A 17766-nucleotide genomic window follows, 5' to 3' on the forward strand; every position below is an offset into this window, starting at 1 on the left:
TGTGTGTGTGTGTGTGTGTGTGTGTGTGTGTGTGTGTGTGTGTGTGTGTGTGTGTAAAATAAAAGACTGCCAGAAATTTTTAAAAGCCAATTATGTGCTATTTACAAGTAATAATTTAGATAGGTTCATTTTGTAGCTAAGAAAACTGGGGTATAAAAAGAAACATTTGCTAGGCCAGGAACCTTTCAACCTTGTTAGGCTCTGGTATCCCAAGTCCTGTGCAGGGACTTGGGTTCCCTAAAGCAGGCAGGACAACTTGCAGTGCCTGTCAGCCATGTCCATACCTGCAAGGCCCTGGGCAATATAAAGGAGAGGAAGTGAATGGCCAATTGAAGAAGGAACAAGTTCAGCCTTCTTCACAGCCAAGCAAGGGAGACATACTGTCACCCTGACCCATCAAAGAAGACAAACAAGCTGAGGACCTATCTGGCCAGCTGCTGAGACCTTTCCACCGGCCACGGCCATCAGCTGAAGGCAGAAGCCTTTCAGATGCCTTCATAACTCTTCTCAGAACTATAGTAAGGGGCTGCATCAAGGTCTGAAGCAGACAGGTGTACCCAGGGCATCCTACATGACGTGAGCAACACAACACCCCTTCCCAACAAAGTATTGAGCAGTTGTTCTGGCTGGAGCTACACACAACTCTTCCCCAAGAAAGCAGAGTCCTTCTCCTCCCTAGCAATCCCGTTTGGAGCCTGTGGTCAAATGAACAATAACCTATGCTCAGTATGAACGGGTTTGGGGGGAGTTGGGGGTGGGGGGGACCTTATTTACTATCTCATGTCTGACTGGGCATACATATTGTTAAACTTATGGGATGTATAATCCATACCTACACAGGTTGAAGTTTCCAACTGTCAATCAAAAGTTTACCAGAGCAGAAAACCATCTGTACCCTGTCCCTAGAAACCAATTCCTCTTTCTCCTGGACCCATGCGGACCTGCTCTTTCCTTGCACAGCATCTGCCCTTGACTTTTATTTTAAGTAAAATCCTGGACCTGTGAAAAGGCTCAGCAGGCATAAGCACCTACCACCAACACTGAAACCTTAGTCTGATCCCCAGAATCCATATGATGGAAGGAGAATAGACTCCAAAAATTGTTCTTTAACTTTCTTCCAAATATACCCTATAGCATGTGCTTCACACACACACACACAAAACAACTTTAAAGGAAAATCCCACATTATTTGTATGTGTGTGCATTTTCAAATCTTTAAACAGATGACAAAAAGCTGAGCTATAGTTAGACAGCAACCAACTAGGAGCAGGAAACAGGACTGTGGGCTACTCCCAGGTCCCAGTTCTCAAAGCTCTTGCTCACAGCAAGTGACCCAGCCCAGCTCAGCTCTGAGGTGCCTGGGAAGAGAACAGCTTCTTTGGTCTTGTTTCCAGATGCCACTTGCCGACATTGTAACCTGCACAGCTGGACCCAGCCGCAGTTTACAGTTACCAGTCCTAACCCATCAAACATCATATCAGGACTACTGCTTAGGTCCATGACCCAGTAACTCTCAGTGGCTCTGTGGACCAGAGACATGTCTGTTCTTTTCACAGACCCCCAAGCCCCAGTGCTGGGAATGAGGAAGTAGATGGCTGTGGGAAGCACTTCTAGCTGTAGGCCGGATAAACACTGCAGGTCACACCTGCCCGTGTCCTCCCAATAGAAGGGGGTGGGCAGAGGGCAATCTCTACAGTGGGAGGTTGCAGAGCCCCAAAACTATTGATTCCCACCAGTGTCCCCGGTGACTCCGGTGACTCCCACGTGCACATCTGCCTTCCTAACACCCACACCTGCAATGTTAGTGCTTCCACAGGGGCTGTCAGCTACACCATAACAGACACGGTTAAGAACTAGGCACAGCTCTGTTAAGGGACAGGGAAAGGCTTTACTTACAACAAAGCTGCACTGTGGAGAGGAAACAGAAAAACACCAAGAGTTAATGCCAAGTGATGTCCTACAGGGCAGGCTATGCACCTATCTACGGTAGTGGGTCCTACTCAGGGCCTTTTTTTTTTTTTTAACCAACAACACACTGCCTCCTCATCTCACCCATCCTCCTTCCCAGCAGTAAAGGTGTCTTCAACTGTTCATCTCAAGTCACACTACCACTGGTCTGTGAACACAGTAGCCAGGGTTAGGTCTGCTAAGCCAATCCTCCCACTTTCCAGCCTAGGGCTCACCAAGCAGCTGAGCTTCTGAGTCACAGTCCAGGATCCATAAAGTCAGAGCAGTACCACAGAATTGAGGCAACCCTTGGCCACAGAGGCTTTAACTCGCCCATCATCAGTGTCTGGCCTCCATACGCCCAAGCCCACACTACTTTCAGTAACTTAAGAGAGCTTTCAACCACAGTGCCCTAGTTCCAGCAAAGCACAGCCAGGGGACAGGCTCCCTTACCTTAGGGTCCACACGGAGTGGAGTGTTGCGTTTAATAAAGGACTTCATGACACTGCTGCGGGAGGCCAGAGTTGGGGTCATGAGCATCTGGTTCTTCTGCACTGTGTGCAGGAAAGTTCGGAGGGGCCGTACCACCTGCAGACCAGGGCCAGGGTCAGGATGGAGCAGGCAAGGCAGACACCAAGCAAGGGCAGGAACCTGCTCACCTTGTTGGCTGGACAGGGTGGGGAAGGGGTCTTGTTCCGGCAGGGCTGCAGTTCTTCATCTTCCAGTTGCTCCTCATCCTGTTCATTCATTGCCTGCTTGTAACTACGTTTCCTCCTGCCCAGGACAGGTGGCCACATGTCATAAAGAGGTGTCAAGAATCCACCTCACAGCCCCACTACATCCCATTAAAAAATAAATAAATAAATAAATAAATAAATAAATAAATAAATAAATAAATAAATAAATCACCCTTGCAAACACATCTGGGCTTAAACCTCAGAACTCTAGACTTGAAGAGACTGCAGACCAGCCCTTTGCTGCCCACTCAGGAAAAGGTAGGTGGCCAATGAAAGGTCACAGAGTCAAGAATGCAGAGGGACATGATCATTCCCAAGACAGTATCTACAGCATCAAGGTGCTTCCTCTGTTAAGTCAGAGAATCAAACAGTGACACCAGTCAAGAAGCAGAATGCCTGCCTGGCCACACCCCGACATAGCCTCTCTATGCAAGGACCCCAGCTTGATTCAAGCCCCCTCTCGGATCCTTCAGACCACAGCTGCCTACACATCCTTTTCCAGATGCAAACCTGACACTCTGAGGTGGCTCTCTGTGTCCATCTGTTTGGTCAAGCTCAGCTTCTGTGAAGACAGAAATTTCAGTGAGGTTGTTGGAGTGATGGCAGTGGGGTATACACGCTGGTTTTAGGGAAGGGGTCCAGCAGCGATAGCTACAGCAAGAGTAATGCCCACTCCTGACAACCTCAGGGTGGTCAGTGGCAAAAACACCAAACTTAGCAGTAACTGGCCTTGAGCCCAGGGTACTGGCCCCCAAATCAGATCCTCCAACCCTAATCCTTGGCAAATGTGACACAAATGGCACGACAGTATCACTGAAGCCTTAATCTATATGCCACTCCATCTACCACAAAAAACTATGTGCAAAAACCTTACAGGACAAGCTGCCAACTCTAGTATAATTAAAGTCACCTCTCTTGGCCTTCAATTGGTACCACATGACAGAAGATAAAGGTTCTTTTCACAGGGTCATCACACAGGGCACAGTACATTTTATTTCATACCAAGAGGAAGCACTCTTTACTCCAAAAGTCTTTGCAGTAGTCCTGGCAGCTTTCAAGCTGGCACAACTATCCTGACCCCTTCATAAAGGGGATGCTTTGCTTGAAAACTTACAGTGCCATTTCTTCACACCATGGAAATCACCCTCCAGAGAGAGACATGAGCCAGACCCCAAGAGCCTACTAGTAGCCTGGAAAGCCAGGCAAGGGCTCCTGACCAACTCCCCAAACCCACAAGAACCCTGCCCTTTTTGAACTAGAGAAGTCAGAAACAAGCCAGGCACAAGAGGCCAGGTAGGCACTCAGACCCCAGCCTGTAGTTCTTCATGAACCCTTAGGAGTGGGCTTCAAGACCTTCACATGACACTCTCATACCGTTACTTCCTTCGGGTCCTTCGGGTCCTTCCTTGTTTCCTAATCTAGCCAGCTAGACTTACTCATGTGACACTCAGCAGCAACCTCCAGCCAAGATCATGGACTCTTCAGGTTTATCTTTGGCCTATCAGATCATCAGAAAATGGGGTGCCGCCGGGCGTGGTGGCACACGCCTTTAATCCCAGCACTCGGGAGGCAAGGGCAGGCGGATTTCTGAGTTCGAGGCCAGCCTGGTCAACAAAGTGAGTTCCAGGACAGTCAGGGCTAAACCGAGAAACCCTGTCTCGAGAAAAAAAAAAAAAAAAAAAAATGGGGTGCCAAATCCCAAGACACGGGACCAAGCAGCTCACCTTGCTCTTCAACAGATGCTCGGCCAGCGGCCGCAGGCTTCGAGGTGGGCGTACTAATCACAATCTTGGTGGCACTGCGGGGTTTGGAGGGACACCCACTGTTCTTGGAGGCCTACAGGAAGAACCAAGACTTGAAGAAGCTCACATAGATCCTGAGGTTCAGGATGGTGTGGCACAGAGCTTCAGACCTGGAGGGCTCAGGTCCTACCCATCTCTGGCCTGTGACCTTACCTCTTGCTCCTCTTCTGCCTCCTCAGGCTCGGCCACCTCAACAGGCTCCTGCTCCAGGCTGAAAGCAAAACAGGGGCACTGTGAGAACTCTTAAATCTAAGTTTCCTCCAATATTAGGCGGCCAGACCTGGATGACAAACCAACAGCCTAGGCTGGATCAGAAGGCGGCAGCAGCTAACACCAGTGGCTTCCTGAGTAGCACGTCATGCAACTTTCTTATTAGAGGTCACATACGAATTAGGAGTGTGCCCGTGAAGGCAATAATGGGAACAGTCCTTTCCTCTCTTTCTCCTTTCAAGTCCCAGCTATGAGATGAACAGCTTTGTAGTCATGATGTACTGCTCCCCAAAGCAGCAGAGCCAACAGGTCATAGGTGGCTTAGCTCTACAACTGTGAGCTATGACAAAACCATTTTTCTCAGTAAGCTGAATAACTTCTAGGCATCGCTCCAGTGATACAGAGAAGACAAATATTTACCCAACTCTGTCCCAGTCTTTAGGGTCCAGCAAAGTCTCATCTCTTTTGATGCTAGCTCACTACTCGCCCAGGGGCTAGCTAGTTCCATTTCCTCATCCCAAGCACTGAACCTCTGCCTCAAAGTAGAGAAGGGACTAGCTCGTGATAGCACAGCGTGACCTCTGAGAAGTCAGTGCCCTGGGCCCAAGCAATGCTAGGGCTAATCTGGAGACAGAAAGCAGACGAGCCCCAGACTACCACACTCCACTACACCTCGTTTTAAATGGTTGTTCTGCATTCTTTACAAGTGTAGAGTTCACACACTCAGGCTGACAAGTGATACTGATGGAATGCTGCCTGGGGACTTGACAGTCATGTTGCTTGCTGCCATGTCACATGGAGACCAAGCTAAGGGAGCACGGCTGTCAGCAGTGCCATGGAGAGATGGGATGAGAAGGACAGGCTTAGCCTCGGTAACAGCTTTCACTTGGTGGTCACCTCCACCCCCTCCTGCAATGTGCCCTCAACACCACTGTAGAAAGCACTAGCATGGAACTTACCCAACATTCTGAGGCACTTCAACATTCAGGAGCCTCTCCAGGTAACTGTGACCTGAAGGACAAACAAAAACAAAAGATGCCATCAGAAACCAGTCAGGAACCAGACCAGAGGTGCAGGAAGTTGTGGCAAGAACACGATCACTGCTCCTTTCATAGACACACAGACCTCACTGTGCCCTGGCTCTCGTCCTCATTCATCCTCACAACCTCAATGAAGCTTTAGCTTTATGTAGCTTGCATAACAGGCACAGCTCCACCTCTTCACTAGGCTAGGAATCGAATACCTTGGAAAGAGAACTATCTGACATTACACTGGCCCCCAACATAAGCAGCCTATTCACTCAACAAACATTCATCAAATACCTACTATATACTGGGCTCTGGGCCAGGTGCCGAAGCCTCAATGGTAAGGAAAACCAACAAAGCCACTGTCTGGTCTTTTTACCTTCCAGCATCAAGTAATCTTACATAGTAAACAAGATTATGTGCAACAACAAAGTTAAAGATACTAAAGCCTAGATGGAGACTGAGCTGATGTGAAAGACTTAATATGATGAAACAACCAAAGGGGAACTGGGAGGTGGTAGTGCACGACTTTAATCCCCGCGCTCGGGAGGCAGAAGCAGGAGGTTCTCTTGAGTTCAAGACAGCCTGGCCTATAGACAGAGTTCCAGAACAGCCTGGGCGACACAGAGAAATCCTATCTTGAAAAAAAAAGGGGTTGGGGGAGGGGCAGAGGGAAGGAAGTAAGGAGGGAGGATATACAACTTCTGGAGATACTTGAGACCTTTTTGGGCAACCCACAGGTCTGAACTACTTTCACCACTGTACTGAAGAATGACTTCTTACTATATTAACATTAGCCCAAACAGCACAAAAAGCCAAGGAAAGCATGCTGAACATGCTTACATCCATCAAGAATTCTGCACCTCCAGGACAGCCAGGGCTATACAGAGAAACCCTGTTTCGAAAAACAAAATTAAAAAAAAAAAAAAAAAAGAATTCTGCACCACACTCTATCATCCTATCACACACAGTAAAGCAATGCCCAGTTTCAATTAGGAATGTCCTTAAGGAAGTATTAATTACAGGCACAATGACTACCACCTTTAACCCCAGCATTCAGGATGCTGAGACAGAGGGATTGCCACAAGTTCAAAGTCAACCTGAGCTTGTCTAAATGAGTTACTGAACATGTATCATAACCAAGCACTAAGATGAGTTCTTTAGCTACCATCGAGGCAATGTCATTAGCATTTCAGACAGGAAACTGAAGTTAAGAGAAGAGGTGCACCCCAGGTCACCCACCTGGGGGCTGAGTTACTACATATTCTGGTCCCTGCCTCCTCATCTTTCCTTATTTCAAGGAGATAACTGATGGGCTTGGAATTAGGCAGATCTAATCTGGTGGGTACCCCAGAATCGTATCCAGCAGAAGCAAAGGCTGTGGGGGAGGGAAAAAGCAATGCTTAAAAGGTACAAGTTTGCTGTTATGAAAACAACCCTAATTTGAAGCAAAAATTGGAAAGAAAAAGACACCAATACCATAACCATTTCACATGTAAATTCAGGAAAGTCTGGCCATCTCCAAATGTGGAATTGACAAACAAACCACTAAAAGTTTGAAAAGGAGGCTGCTGAGATAGGAAATAGCTCTTTCAAGTATGCCTTGGTTTTGGAGAAACAAAAGCTGAGTGTGAGCATAGTATCACTACTGACATATCCCTGTGAAGAGTTGAGACCAGTGATCATCATATGACTATCACCCAGGTGTGTCAATGCAGACATATCTCAGGATGACTGTGCCATCCAGACTATTACTGCCAATGCTGGTGTGTCTCTAAGAATGGGCACACCTGTGAGCATGCCCTTCTGACTTTTCACACTAGGTGTGAAAGAGCTAACTATTGGTACCAACAAAACAGATTCCATAAAGCCACCCTACAGCCAGAAGACATATTAGGAAATCATGGAAGTCAGTACATCCATAAAGAAAATTGGCTATAACCCTGACAAAATACCATTTATACAAATTTCTGGTTGGAATGTTGACAACAAACTAGAGCCAAGTGTTAATATGTCTTGTTTCAAGGGATATAAAGTCACCCATAAAGATGGCAGTGCCCTAGGAACCACACTGCTGGGAGCTTTAGATTGTATCCTACCACCAACTCATCCAACTGACAAGCCTTTCCAACAGTCCCTCCATGATGTCTATAAAACTGGTAGATTGATATACATATATGGTATAGAATATTATTCCACCGTAAAAAAATGAAATCTGCAAGTAAATGGATGGAACTAGAAAAGATTATGTTGAGTTAGATAACCCACACTCAGAAAGACAAACCTCTTATGTTCTCTTATCTGCAGCTCCTAACTCTAAATCTTCAAATCTGGGTATGTAACCTGGAGTAACTGCAGAAACTAGGGAGGTAAAAAGGTATTGGAGGGGAGTGAGATACAGAGAAGAGACTAGCAGGCTAAACATGATTACACGGGAAGATGGGGAAAATGTGAGTAGGGGCTTTAATTTAGAGAGGGAGCTGGCTTGGTGGCACACACCTTTAATTCCAGCACTCAGGAGAAAGACCTATGTTCAAGGCCAGCCTCATCTACAAATTGAGTTCCAAGACAGCAGGGGCTACACCAACAAACCGTCTTGAAAAGAAAAGAAAAATTTAAGGAGGAGGAAAGAAATCAATATATATAGAAGAAGGAGGATAAAATAATAGAAAGGATGTCTGAAAAAGTCATAAAAAATTCCTATTACTATGTATTTACCTAAATTACATGTAATACATATAAATCTATGTATAATGCATACATATATATAGTTTGAATAAAATTTTCCCACTTGCACTGCCAGACTCCCTGCAAAAGCCATAAACCATATAATAAAAAAACTCAATACTGGGTATGAGAAGCCCTCTTTTGAATTGTTGGTCAAGGCTGTCCAAAAGACTCACATTGTTATTGCCCTTGGTTGTCTCCCAGAGCTTCAAAGTTAAGTCCCTATTGCTAAAGACATGCACTTAAAAAACTAGTCTTGGAAGATCCAAGTTGAATCTGACCTGACCGCCTAAGAACTAACTAGCTTTCATATTACCAGAAAGTGTCATGTAAGTGGTCAAGAGGTAAGCAACCAAGAAGTCCTACACATTAATGAAATCTATGAACTATGACAATGACCACTGTGGCACCATAACCCTAAGGTCTAACAGTAGTACCCAGCTCTTGAGAGTAACCAACAGCTCTCTAGTTGGACCCAAGGCCCTCTCAACAAGAGGGAAATGGTACCTGGTTCTAGAAACCTAGCCAACTTCCCAGGGCTGATGAGGTCATAGATCTTAGAGGAGAACCTACAACTGCTACTTTACTAAACCAATATAATTCCTAACTGCAATCTAAATATTTATTCTTATACTCACAGACAAGTATAGCTCTCAACATCATTAAAGAAACTTCTCTTTGCAACAGAGGGAAGCCATTACAGAAAAGCACAATAGATCAAAATGCAAAGATCAAGTGATCTCCTGTGGTACCCAACTATATATAATATATACATATACATGTGTATATGTATATATGATATAGCTACAGTACACCTTCTGCCCCTGAGGCTCAGGAACACTAGGAGAGAAACGTCAAAAGAACCTGAGAACAGGAACTATCAGGCGAGACTACATCTCCTAGAAATGTCAAAGAAGTTACCGAGACCATGAAGTCTTAACAGCATGGCTGCCTAAACAAGAGGTGAATGAGAACAGAAAGGCATGCCAACATCTAAGAGGAAAGCTCACTGGACCACAACCCTCAACAAAGAACTACAGCAACGAAGTAATGCTGAGACTGGGAGAAAATGGTCTTCCCCAGGGTAGAGGACCCCACCACAATCGGTTATCCAATACAAGTGGTCCCCTTTTACGTCGTGTACAGTCGAGCAACATCATACAGACTGAGCAGGCTGTATTTATATATTTGTCTGTGTGTATACATGCATGTGTTTGTGTGTAGCAACAATTTAAAAAAAAAAAAAAAGAGAGGCCATGAATTTTAAAAAGAATTCAGTTAGAGAGAGAAAGAGGAAAGGGAAAATGATGTAATTATATTTTGACTTCAAACTTTTTAAAAATGTCTTCATGCAAAAAAAAAAAAAAACAACAAAAAAAAAATAAAAAAATAAAAAAATAAAAAGAACTACATGTCTGATGTCTAACACCAAATCATGAAAGGGTCTATGAGACTCTCCCCAGTTCCTCCTACCCCTCCCATAGCTCCAGGTTCACCTAACCCTATGGATACCTCACCAGGACCAACTTCAGACCTGAAAAAAATCTCAAAAGGAGCTGTGACACTCACCCCATCCCAGACACCTGACAATCAGTTTACCAGACTTCGTGCTGCACAAGGCCTACACTGTCTCTCCACGCTACACAGCCCACTGGGCCAAAGAGAACCTTCCAAGGTATGGTGTCTTCATGTGCCCAACAGACCCAGCCCTTGGACTTCTCACCAGCCCCTCAGCACCTGCCTTCCTGGATGGAATGCAAGTGGGCTCAAATCCAAACTTCTGGACTCTACAGCTTGTCTACCTCAGTTTCCTCATCTGTTAAAAGGCATAAACCCTGAGGAGAAAACACACAGACCGATTTCTTCCATAAATCTTACAAGAGCCATATAGTAGATTTACTTCCTATTTACTTTGAAACTTAACCTGTCCTCTGACCCTGGAATTGCAGAAACCTGATGTAGCAGTCTCCTTCTGCAGGATACCTAAGAACTTCCAACAGCCATTACTGGACTACATATGCTTTAATAGCAAGAAGCTCCAGGCGGTCTATCGCTTACTGAATGGAGTCTCCAAGTCTTTGTGAAATCCTTTCCTTTGGTCAGGATTGCTAGTGCTATACATTCTCTCCACCTGGCCCAGGCACAGCCATCCTCCAAAAATCCTACTAGCACCCCCTCAGGCAGACACCCCAACTCTCAGGACTGCCTCTGAGGCTCATAAGTACTAGCAGCTACTGGGTACCAGCCCACATGCTCTATATGGCACATCTCCACAGTAGTTTCACCACTAGGAGTTAAATACAGGGATAGTGTGTTTAAGTCGGTCACTCCAAGACAGCAAAGAGGGACCAAGGGATATACTGACTCTGGGAAAAAGACCTTAGGAACACTGGGACCAACATTCTAGGCTTATTTACAAAACCATGTTGACCCAAGCAGTGGTGGAACATGCCATTAAATCCCAGCACTCAAGAAGCAGAGATAGGTGGATCTGATTTCTAATACAGCCTGGTCTACAGAGTGAGTTCCAAGACATCCAGGCTATACAGAGAAACCCCATCTCCAAAAAAAGAAAAGAAACAAACAACAACAAAAACCAATGTTGAACTACATCTCAATCACCAAGTAGAGGCAGCCATTGAAAGCTAAATTGGTCAATGAAACTTAAAACAGTCAGAGGACTCAGGTAAAGGTACCTACTGACTAGAGTTCAATCATCAGGACCTACACAGTGGAAGAAGAGAAATGACTTACAAGTTGTCCTCTGATCTCTCTCTCTCTCTCTCTCTCTCTCTCTCTCTCTCTCTCACACACACACACACACACACACACACCATAGCAAGTGTACATATGCATACACATACTAGTAAAAAGAAAAAACAACTATACAGAGAAACCCTGACTCAAAAAACCTAAAAAAGAAAAGAAAAGAAAAGAAAAGAAATGTCTGCTCTTCCAGAGGTCCTGAGTTCAATTCCCAGCAACCACATGGTGGCTCACATCCATCTATAATGGGATCTGACACCCTCTTCTAGTATGCAGGTGTACATGCAGATAGAGCACTCATACATAAATAAATAAATAAATCTCAAAAAAAAAAAAAAAAAAAAAGCAAACTTAAAGTTCAGCTCCTTGGTAGTACACACTTGTAATCCTAACGTTAGGGGCACAGAGACAGGAGGACTTTGAGTCCAAAGCCAGCCTGAGCTGCAAGGCAAAAGCTTATCTCAAAAATGCAAGAGCTAGGGGATATTGCTCAGTAGTCAAGACTGGGGGGATTTGCTTTGCTGGGGGATGGGGTGGCGGGAGGAATCAGCTTCTCCATCAGACTATACATATTTTCAATAGCCAGGCATGGCTAGTGACTCCATTCAGGAGATTCACATGAGAAACATTTATATCACTGAAGTGTCAATGGAAGCATCCCAGCTGAGCAGACGCCAGGGACCACCTACCACATCATCACCCCACAACTGCCCCACACTCACAAATGATGCGAGCAGAGGCCTCTGGCTCTTTGTCAGCCTTCTTGGCAATCCTGCTTGATCTGCGACTGGCTTTTTCTTGTTTGGCCACCAAACAATACTTGGAGGCTAGTGGCACTTGGGAATCCTGGGAAATCAGGCTTCGCCGCACTGACCGAATATTCCCAAGAGGGCTCTTGGCTGTTGTGGGCAAGATGTTATTCGGCAGGATAGGAGAAAGCACGCGCTCTTGCCATGGTGAGTCTGTAGAGCCAGGAGAGTCCTGCAGGCCCCGGGAGGCCCGAGCAATCTTGAGCTTGGAAACAGAACGTCCTTCCCCAACCCCTCGGTTCTTGGGGCTCTGAGGGGTCGCCTTGAGGGAGTTCACTGTGACAGAGTCCAGCCTTCCAGCCTCTGATTTCTTGGGTGTTAGTTCCTCCTCTGATGTCAGGGTGCCTTGGGAAACTGAAGATGGAGGGAGGCTACCTTTGAGCTTAGTGAGTTGCAGTTCCGCACTCAGTCGTTCACTGGTGCTTACCTCCACCACAGCTTTCTTGATCAGCACTGTGGGAGACCCAGCAGTGGGAGAGGAAGAAGCTGATGCCACAGGTGCTAATGCTGACCCTGCTGCTGCTGCTGCTGCTGCAGCTGCAGCTGCAGCCCGAGTTATCCGCCGCAACACAGGGGAGCCATTCTCCTCAGCAACAGTAACCGGCTTGCTGCGAAGGTGCCGGGTACCTACCTGACTGCTCCGAGACTTTCTGCGGGATAACCTGTTAGGGCAACAGAACAGAGGCTGAGACAACCCAAAGGAAGGGGCACCCTAAAATAATATTAGACTACATCAGTCTCCTTAGTAGCCTCCAACTTCAACGATGAATGAGCAAAAGGTACAGAGGCAAAACCTTGGAGTTCCAGAGAAGCCTACCGCTTCTAGCCATGAGACCCCAGTTGTTCCTCTCTGAGCCTTAGTCTCCCCAACTATCTGTGGACAGTTGAGAGTTAAGTGAACTCTGCAAGTGACAGTGAGTTCCTTTACTCACAGAACTGCTGGGAAGACTAAATTCGCGCCACCTCCTTAACCACTGCTACATTGTGCTCAGCACTTTCTGCAAACTTCACTCATGCTCGGTCTGTGAGACGGAGATAATGGCCCTGGGAGGCAGGCACCATTTACTCAACTTCGGAAGATGAGAAAACGGAGATGAGGATTTCATCCCAAGGACACACAGCGGTTGAGCCAGCTGTGGTTGATGTATACACCAGGGCTGCCTGATTAGAATCTTTACCTGAGTGCTGCAGTCACCACCATTCCTACAGGGAATAGTAACAAACCCAATAACAGAGCTAAGAACCAGCAACCTGGGCCACAACTCTGGTGCCTCTCCCCTCCTCCAAACCCCAAACTCCCTGCCTCCACCCTCACCACCAATGCACAGAAATCTACACCTGTACTCTGAACTGGATTAATAGTTCATTTTACCCATGGCATCTCAACTGTCAGGGTCAGCGTGGGCCACCAATCACTATTGCCTTCCAGCTGCTGCTCCTATCAGCACATGCAGGAGCAAACTCTCCCAAGTCTCCAGACACCCTCCAGCATAGCCTCCCAATCCTTTCCTACCTCTTCCTCACAGGATCTCTGTTTTCATCCTGAATGTTCGACACCCGCCTCTTCTTCCGACGGTTTTTCTGAGAAGGAGTTTTGGGCATCAGCTCTGGCTCATTGCTGAATTCTCTGTAAGTACAAGGAGGGTGAACATGAGGCTCCCTGGGAACTACTGGGCTGTCCCTTCTCTTACTAGACTACATTCCACCCCATTCTCAGCAATGACAAGTCAGGCTAGAGAGAACATCACCAGGAAAGCTCTCCAAAGATGTGAAATCAGCAGCTGGGATCTCAGAGAACTTCCTCCTGAACTTAAAGCAGGGAAGTAAGTTCCAAGACAAGCCATCACAGGCCATACAATCAGGCACAGCTTAGCACAGTCGCCTTTTCCTCAGGTCACTGTACCAGGTTGGCCCCAGCACATGAGGCACTTAGGAAGGAACCCTGACAGGCTATTTGTCTGACCTATGAGGACACCCACCCCAGCATGCCCCTGCCTTTACCTGATAAACATGCGCTCAGCCTCCTCCTCAATCTCCTTGAGCCACATGAAGTCCTTATTGTCCACATTGTAGACAAAGTCCAGGAGTTTCTGGTCACATAGATCCAGAAGGCAAATAGGCCCTGGGGCTGTGGTCCCCATGGTGGCACTGTCTGGTGAAGGCAGAGACAAAAGACATAAGAACTCAGGGCTGGGAACCGGATCCTTCTCCAGGGAAAGTCTGCCAGATCCACAATCACACAGAATGCCCTGTGCCTAAATCCATGCATCTCCTAGGACAGAGCCACTTGTCAAGGTCCAGCTCCAAACGCCAACCAATGGTCTCGTCTTCACTAAAAGAAACGACATTACAGTAATCCCAATCTCTTGACACTCTCTCAACCCAATACAAACACAGAGTATGACTGTCCTTACAGGCCCACCCTTCCTAAACAATTCTGATATGGACTTCATATGACCATGCACTACCTTCCTGAGTCAGGGAGAAGAAACACCATGCCATCATCCTCTCTCTCTTTACCCAAGTACAGACCCGTTTACCTTCTTGTGGGCTCTCCTCCCACTTCTCATAGATGGGAACTAAGACACACCCATCCTGTGTTGACCCCAGACACTAGATCATCAAGACACCAAGGCCAACTGCCTCTTTAAAATGACAGCAGATGACTAGCAGGACAACTCAGCAGATTTATGGCACTTGCCACCATCCCTGATCACCGGAATTCAATCCCTGAGACCCACATGGTAGGAAAGAAATGACTCCTTCAAATTGCCCTCAAGCCTCTACACAACCCATGCCACACTGCCCATTTGTATAACACTTTCCTCCCAGAATGAACCATTTCATCTACAGGAAAGATCCTTAAACAGGAAGGTCAACAACCCAAAAAAGCTTCAGGAAGCCCCTGAAATTCTCTAGGCCCCTCCCTGCCAGAGTCAGCAAATAAAAGCTGAGAATCCCTCTCAGACAAGCAGAGCTGAGCTGCAACGAAGACTCTCAAACAAGCTGAGCCGCAAGAAGCAGAAACCAACCAAGCTTCTGGATGAGGCCAGCCTGGTCTACACAGTGAGCTCCAAGACAGCCAGGGCTACACAGAGAAACCCTGTCTCGAAAAACAAGAAAGAAAGAAAGAAAGAAAGAAAGAAAGAAAGAAAGAAAGAAAGAAAGAAAGAAAGAAAGAAAGAAAGAAAGAAAGGGTCCAGAAACATGTTCTCCAAAGAGACCTCCGAAACCCTCCCTAGAGCCAAAGTGCCCTATGACTGGATGAGGGAGAGCGAAGTGGGTGCATACGCAATGTGCTGCTTTCAAGAAGCCCTGGCTGTCAATACCAGGCCAAAGACAAAGCAGTGCCGTTCACCCACTGCCTTAGAAAGCTGGGAGCTTGGCTATCTGCCGTACGACAAAGGTCCTACACTAAGTGGAAGGATTCTGATAGTGTCATAGCAGCCCCTCCCCCATAAGTAGTGCCCCAAGTGGTAAACACATGAAAGATCAAGAATGGGTGACAGCTATGAGTACTAATATATCAGATCCCACCTTATGTAGGGACAGGGAGTCCCCACCATGACTTACACTTTCAAAAGCAAGAAGCATGCATACACACTTCAGCCTCTCAGCTACAGAAAAAGGTCAGGGAAGGAAGGGCTGCATTACTGATCCTCTTGGAACTTAATGCCATCATATGCTGTGGCCTCAAGGAGCTTCCTTGAAGTTCTTCAGCCTGATTTATGAGGCCTGGCCTCTAGGAACTCTGTCTCCTGTTTTGTACAGCTTCTTCACTCAGCTTTCAGATCCTTAAGGAGGGTCAGACCTCCAATCCAAGCCAAGATCTCACACACAGCTTCCAGTTAGGTGCCCAGCAAATGAGTGATTGTTTATGTTTGCTTCCTACTGGCTTCTACCCACTAAACTGCTCTCTGAGGGTAAGTTTTGTGCCTTCTTCATCAACAAAAGAGTCTGGCACTTGTGGAATGAATTCATCCATCCCTCAACTAATCCTAAAGGTTGCCTCACCCTCACACACTGGGACACTCGGTGAGCAACTCACTGGGCACAGGTTAGAACAGGCCAAAACACACCCTGACCTGAATGCCAAAGGCAGCCCTAACTGGGGAAACACCAAGTGGATAGGAGCACTGAGCCTTTAGGAAAAAACATGAACTGTGCAGCCAGGAACTGTGCAGTCAGCTAACCATCGGCATGGCCTCCCCACTGAGTCTCCCTATCCCCCTGCACCAGAAAACAGCCCTGGCCAAGTCCAAGGCCTCATCAGTTCAAGGCCAGCAAAGAGAAGAGAAAACTGTTCAAGGACTCCAAAGACTTGCAGAGGAGTTACAGAAAGTAACAAATGGGAAATTTTACAAAATGTCTGCTCAAGCTACAATCGGAGTGAGCGCTTCTTTCGCCAAGTCCAATACCACACTTCTTCCATGGGGAAATATGCTTTCTAGCCAGCCCTCACTGAAAAGTTAGAAAAGGTGACTCTGAGGAAAGGAGGGGGTGTAACAAGAATCAGACTCCTGGGTAGCTTCACCTTCAGTCCATGAAATAATCAAACCCCACCATGGGAGAAGGAAGGTCACTTCCTCTCCACAAATACTATTTCCGTGTCATTCACCAGATAGATTAGCAATTGCCATCTCCTCTGGGGGTGCAGGAAATGAACTAAGCACTTCTACACACACACACACACACACACACACACAAACACACACACACACACACACACACACACCTCCGAGCAGGAAGATCTATCGCTAAAGCTGCTCCTCCATTCAGAGTCCTACTCCATGCCAAGAACCCTCTCAATTCCTTTTTGCCACATACTCCAAGATACCCATGCACATACAAATCTAGGTCCAAGTTACCAAGTAAATCGGAGGGTGGAGCCTGGGTTTAAAACGCTTTTTTTAACCACAAGCCACAAGCCTCCAGGACAATAGTTACAAGCTCAGAAGGACACAATCCCAACGCTGAGCAGCAGAAAGCTGGAGGGAACTGCGCCGCTGACAAGAGCCTACGCTTGCGGGAATGACAAAATAAGTAGCAGGACCGGTCTCCGGATCTGGGTCAGTTTTTAAATGCTGCCCAGCTGGGAAGAAGCTGAGCAGCCGTTGCCATATAGAGAGACTCAAGTCCGGGTCTACAGAGCGGCCCAGGCTCTGCACAGGTGTTAGGCCCGACGTTGGGGGAGAGGACTGACCATTCTCGGATCCCAGGACTCAGGTGCAGGGCCTTGGAGCTCATCTCCAAGCCCAGAACCATTGGAAGTGATTCCCCACACCCATAGGCAGCGAGGGGCGAAGGTGACTCCCCTGGCCCATCCTGGGAAGAGGCCGGGACCAGCTGCCGAACACCGCGACCCTCCGACGCCCGACGCCCCCTCTCACTCACCCCGCGGCGCCGCGTCTTCCCGGACCACTCCTTTTCCAGTCCGCGGCTTCCGCAGATTAAGCTTCCCGCCACGCCAGACCCGCTGGACTCCCGGTACCGCGAGCTCGCCGCAGGGGACGACCAACCGGGCGGAGAGCGCGGGCGAACCTACGATTTTCAAAATTGTGGCTCAACCAATTCCCCTTAAGTTTGTCTGGGCGGTTACAAAACTCCAAACCAATCACGTAACAGGACGCACGAGTCCGCTTATCTGTTGGCTGTTCGTACTGTCAATCGGTGGGACTAGGAGGTGGGGGGGAGAAGAACGTTGACGCTTTTAACACGCCCCAACTTCCGGAAGCCGCGACAA

General features: G+C 47.2%; 1 protein-coding gene across 2 annotated transcripts in view; it reads right to left on the bottom strand.

Moving 5' to 3' along the window:
- Nucleotides 1–17562, bottom strand: part of Incenp (inner centromere protein) — a 25868-nt gene extending 8306 nt beyond the window's left edge. The window contains exons 1-11 of one of the 2 annotated variants that reach the window (XM_021191763.2): nucleotides 17418–17562; nucleotides 14025–14175; nucleotides 13537–13650; nucleotides 11937–12685; nucleotides 5656–5707; nucleotides 4640–4697; nucleotides 4409–4520; nucleotides 3195–3246; nucleotides 2607–2721; nucleotides 2401–2535; nucleotides 1897–1908 (exon numbers count right to left, since the gene is read on the bottom strand). In XM_021191763.2, the coding sequence (XP_021047422.1) occupies nucleotides 1897–1908; nucleotides 2401–2535; nucleotides 2607–2721; nucleotides 3195–3246; nucleotides 4409–4520; nucleotides 4640–4697; nucleotides 5656–5707; nucleotides 11937–12685; nucleotides 13537–13650; nucleotides 14025–14164 (1539 nt within the window). In that variant the 5' untranslated portion in view covers nucleotides 14165–14175; nucleotides 17418–17562. The remainder of the gene's footprint in view (nucleotides 1–1896; nucleotides 1909–2400; nucleotides 2536–2606; nucleotides 2722–3194; nucleotides 3247–4408; nucleotides 4521–4639; nucleotides 4698–5655; nucleotides 5708–11936; nucleotides 12686–13536; nucleotides 13651–14024; nucleotides 14176–17417) is intronic. The other variant, XM_021191770.2, reaches the window with a different exon arrangement.
- Between the last annotated feature and the right edge of the window lie 204 nt (nucleotides 17563–17766).

The sequence above is a fragment of the Mus pahari genome, chromosome 1 (genome assembly GCF_900095145.1).
Source record: "Mus pahari chromosome 1, PAHARI_EIJ_v1.1, whole genome shotgun sequence".
NCBI lineage: Eukaryota > Metazoa > Chordata > Mammalia > Rodentia > Muridae > Mus > Mus pahari.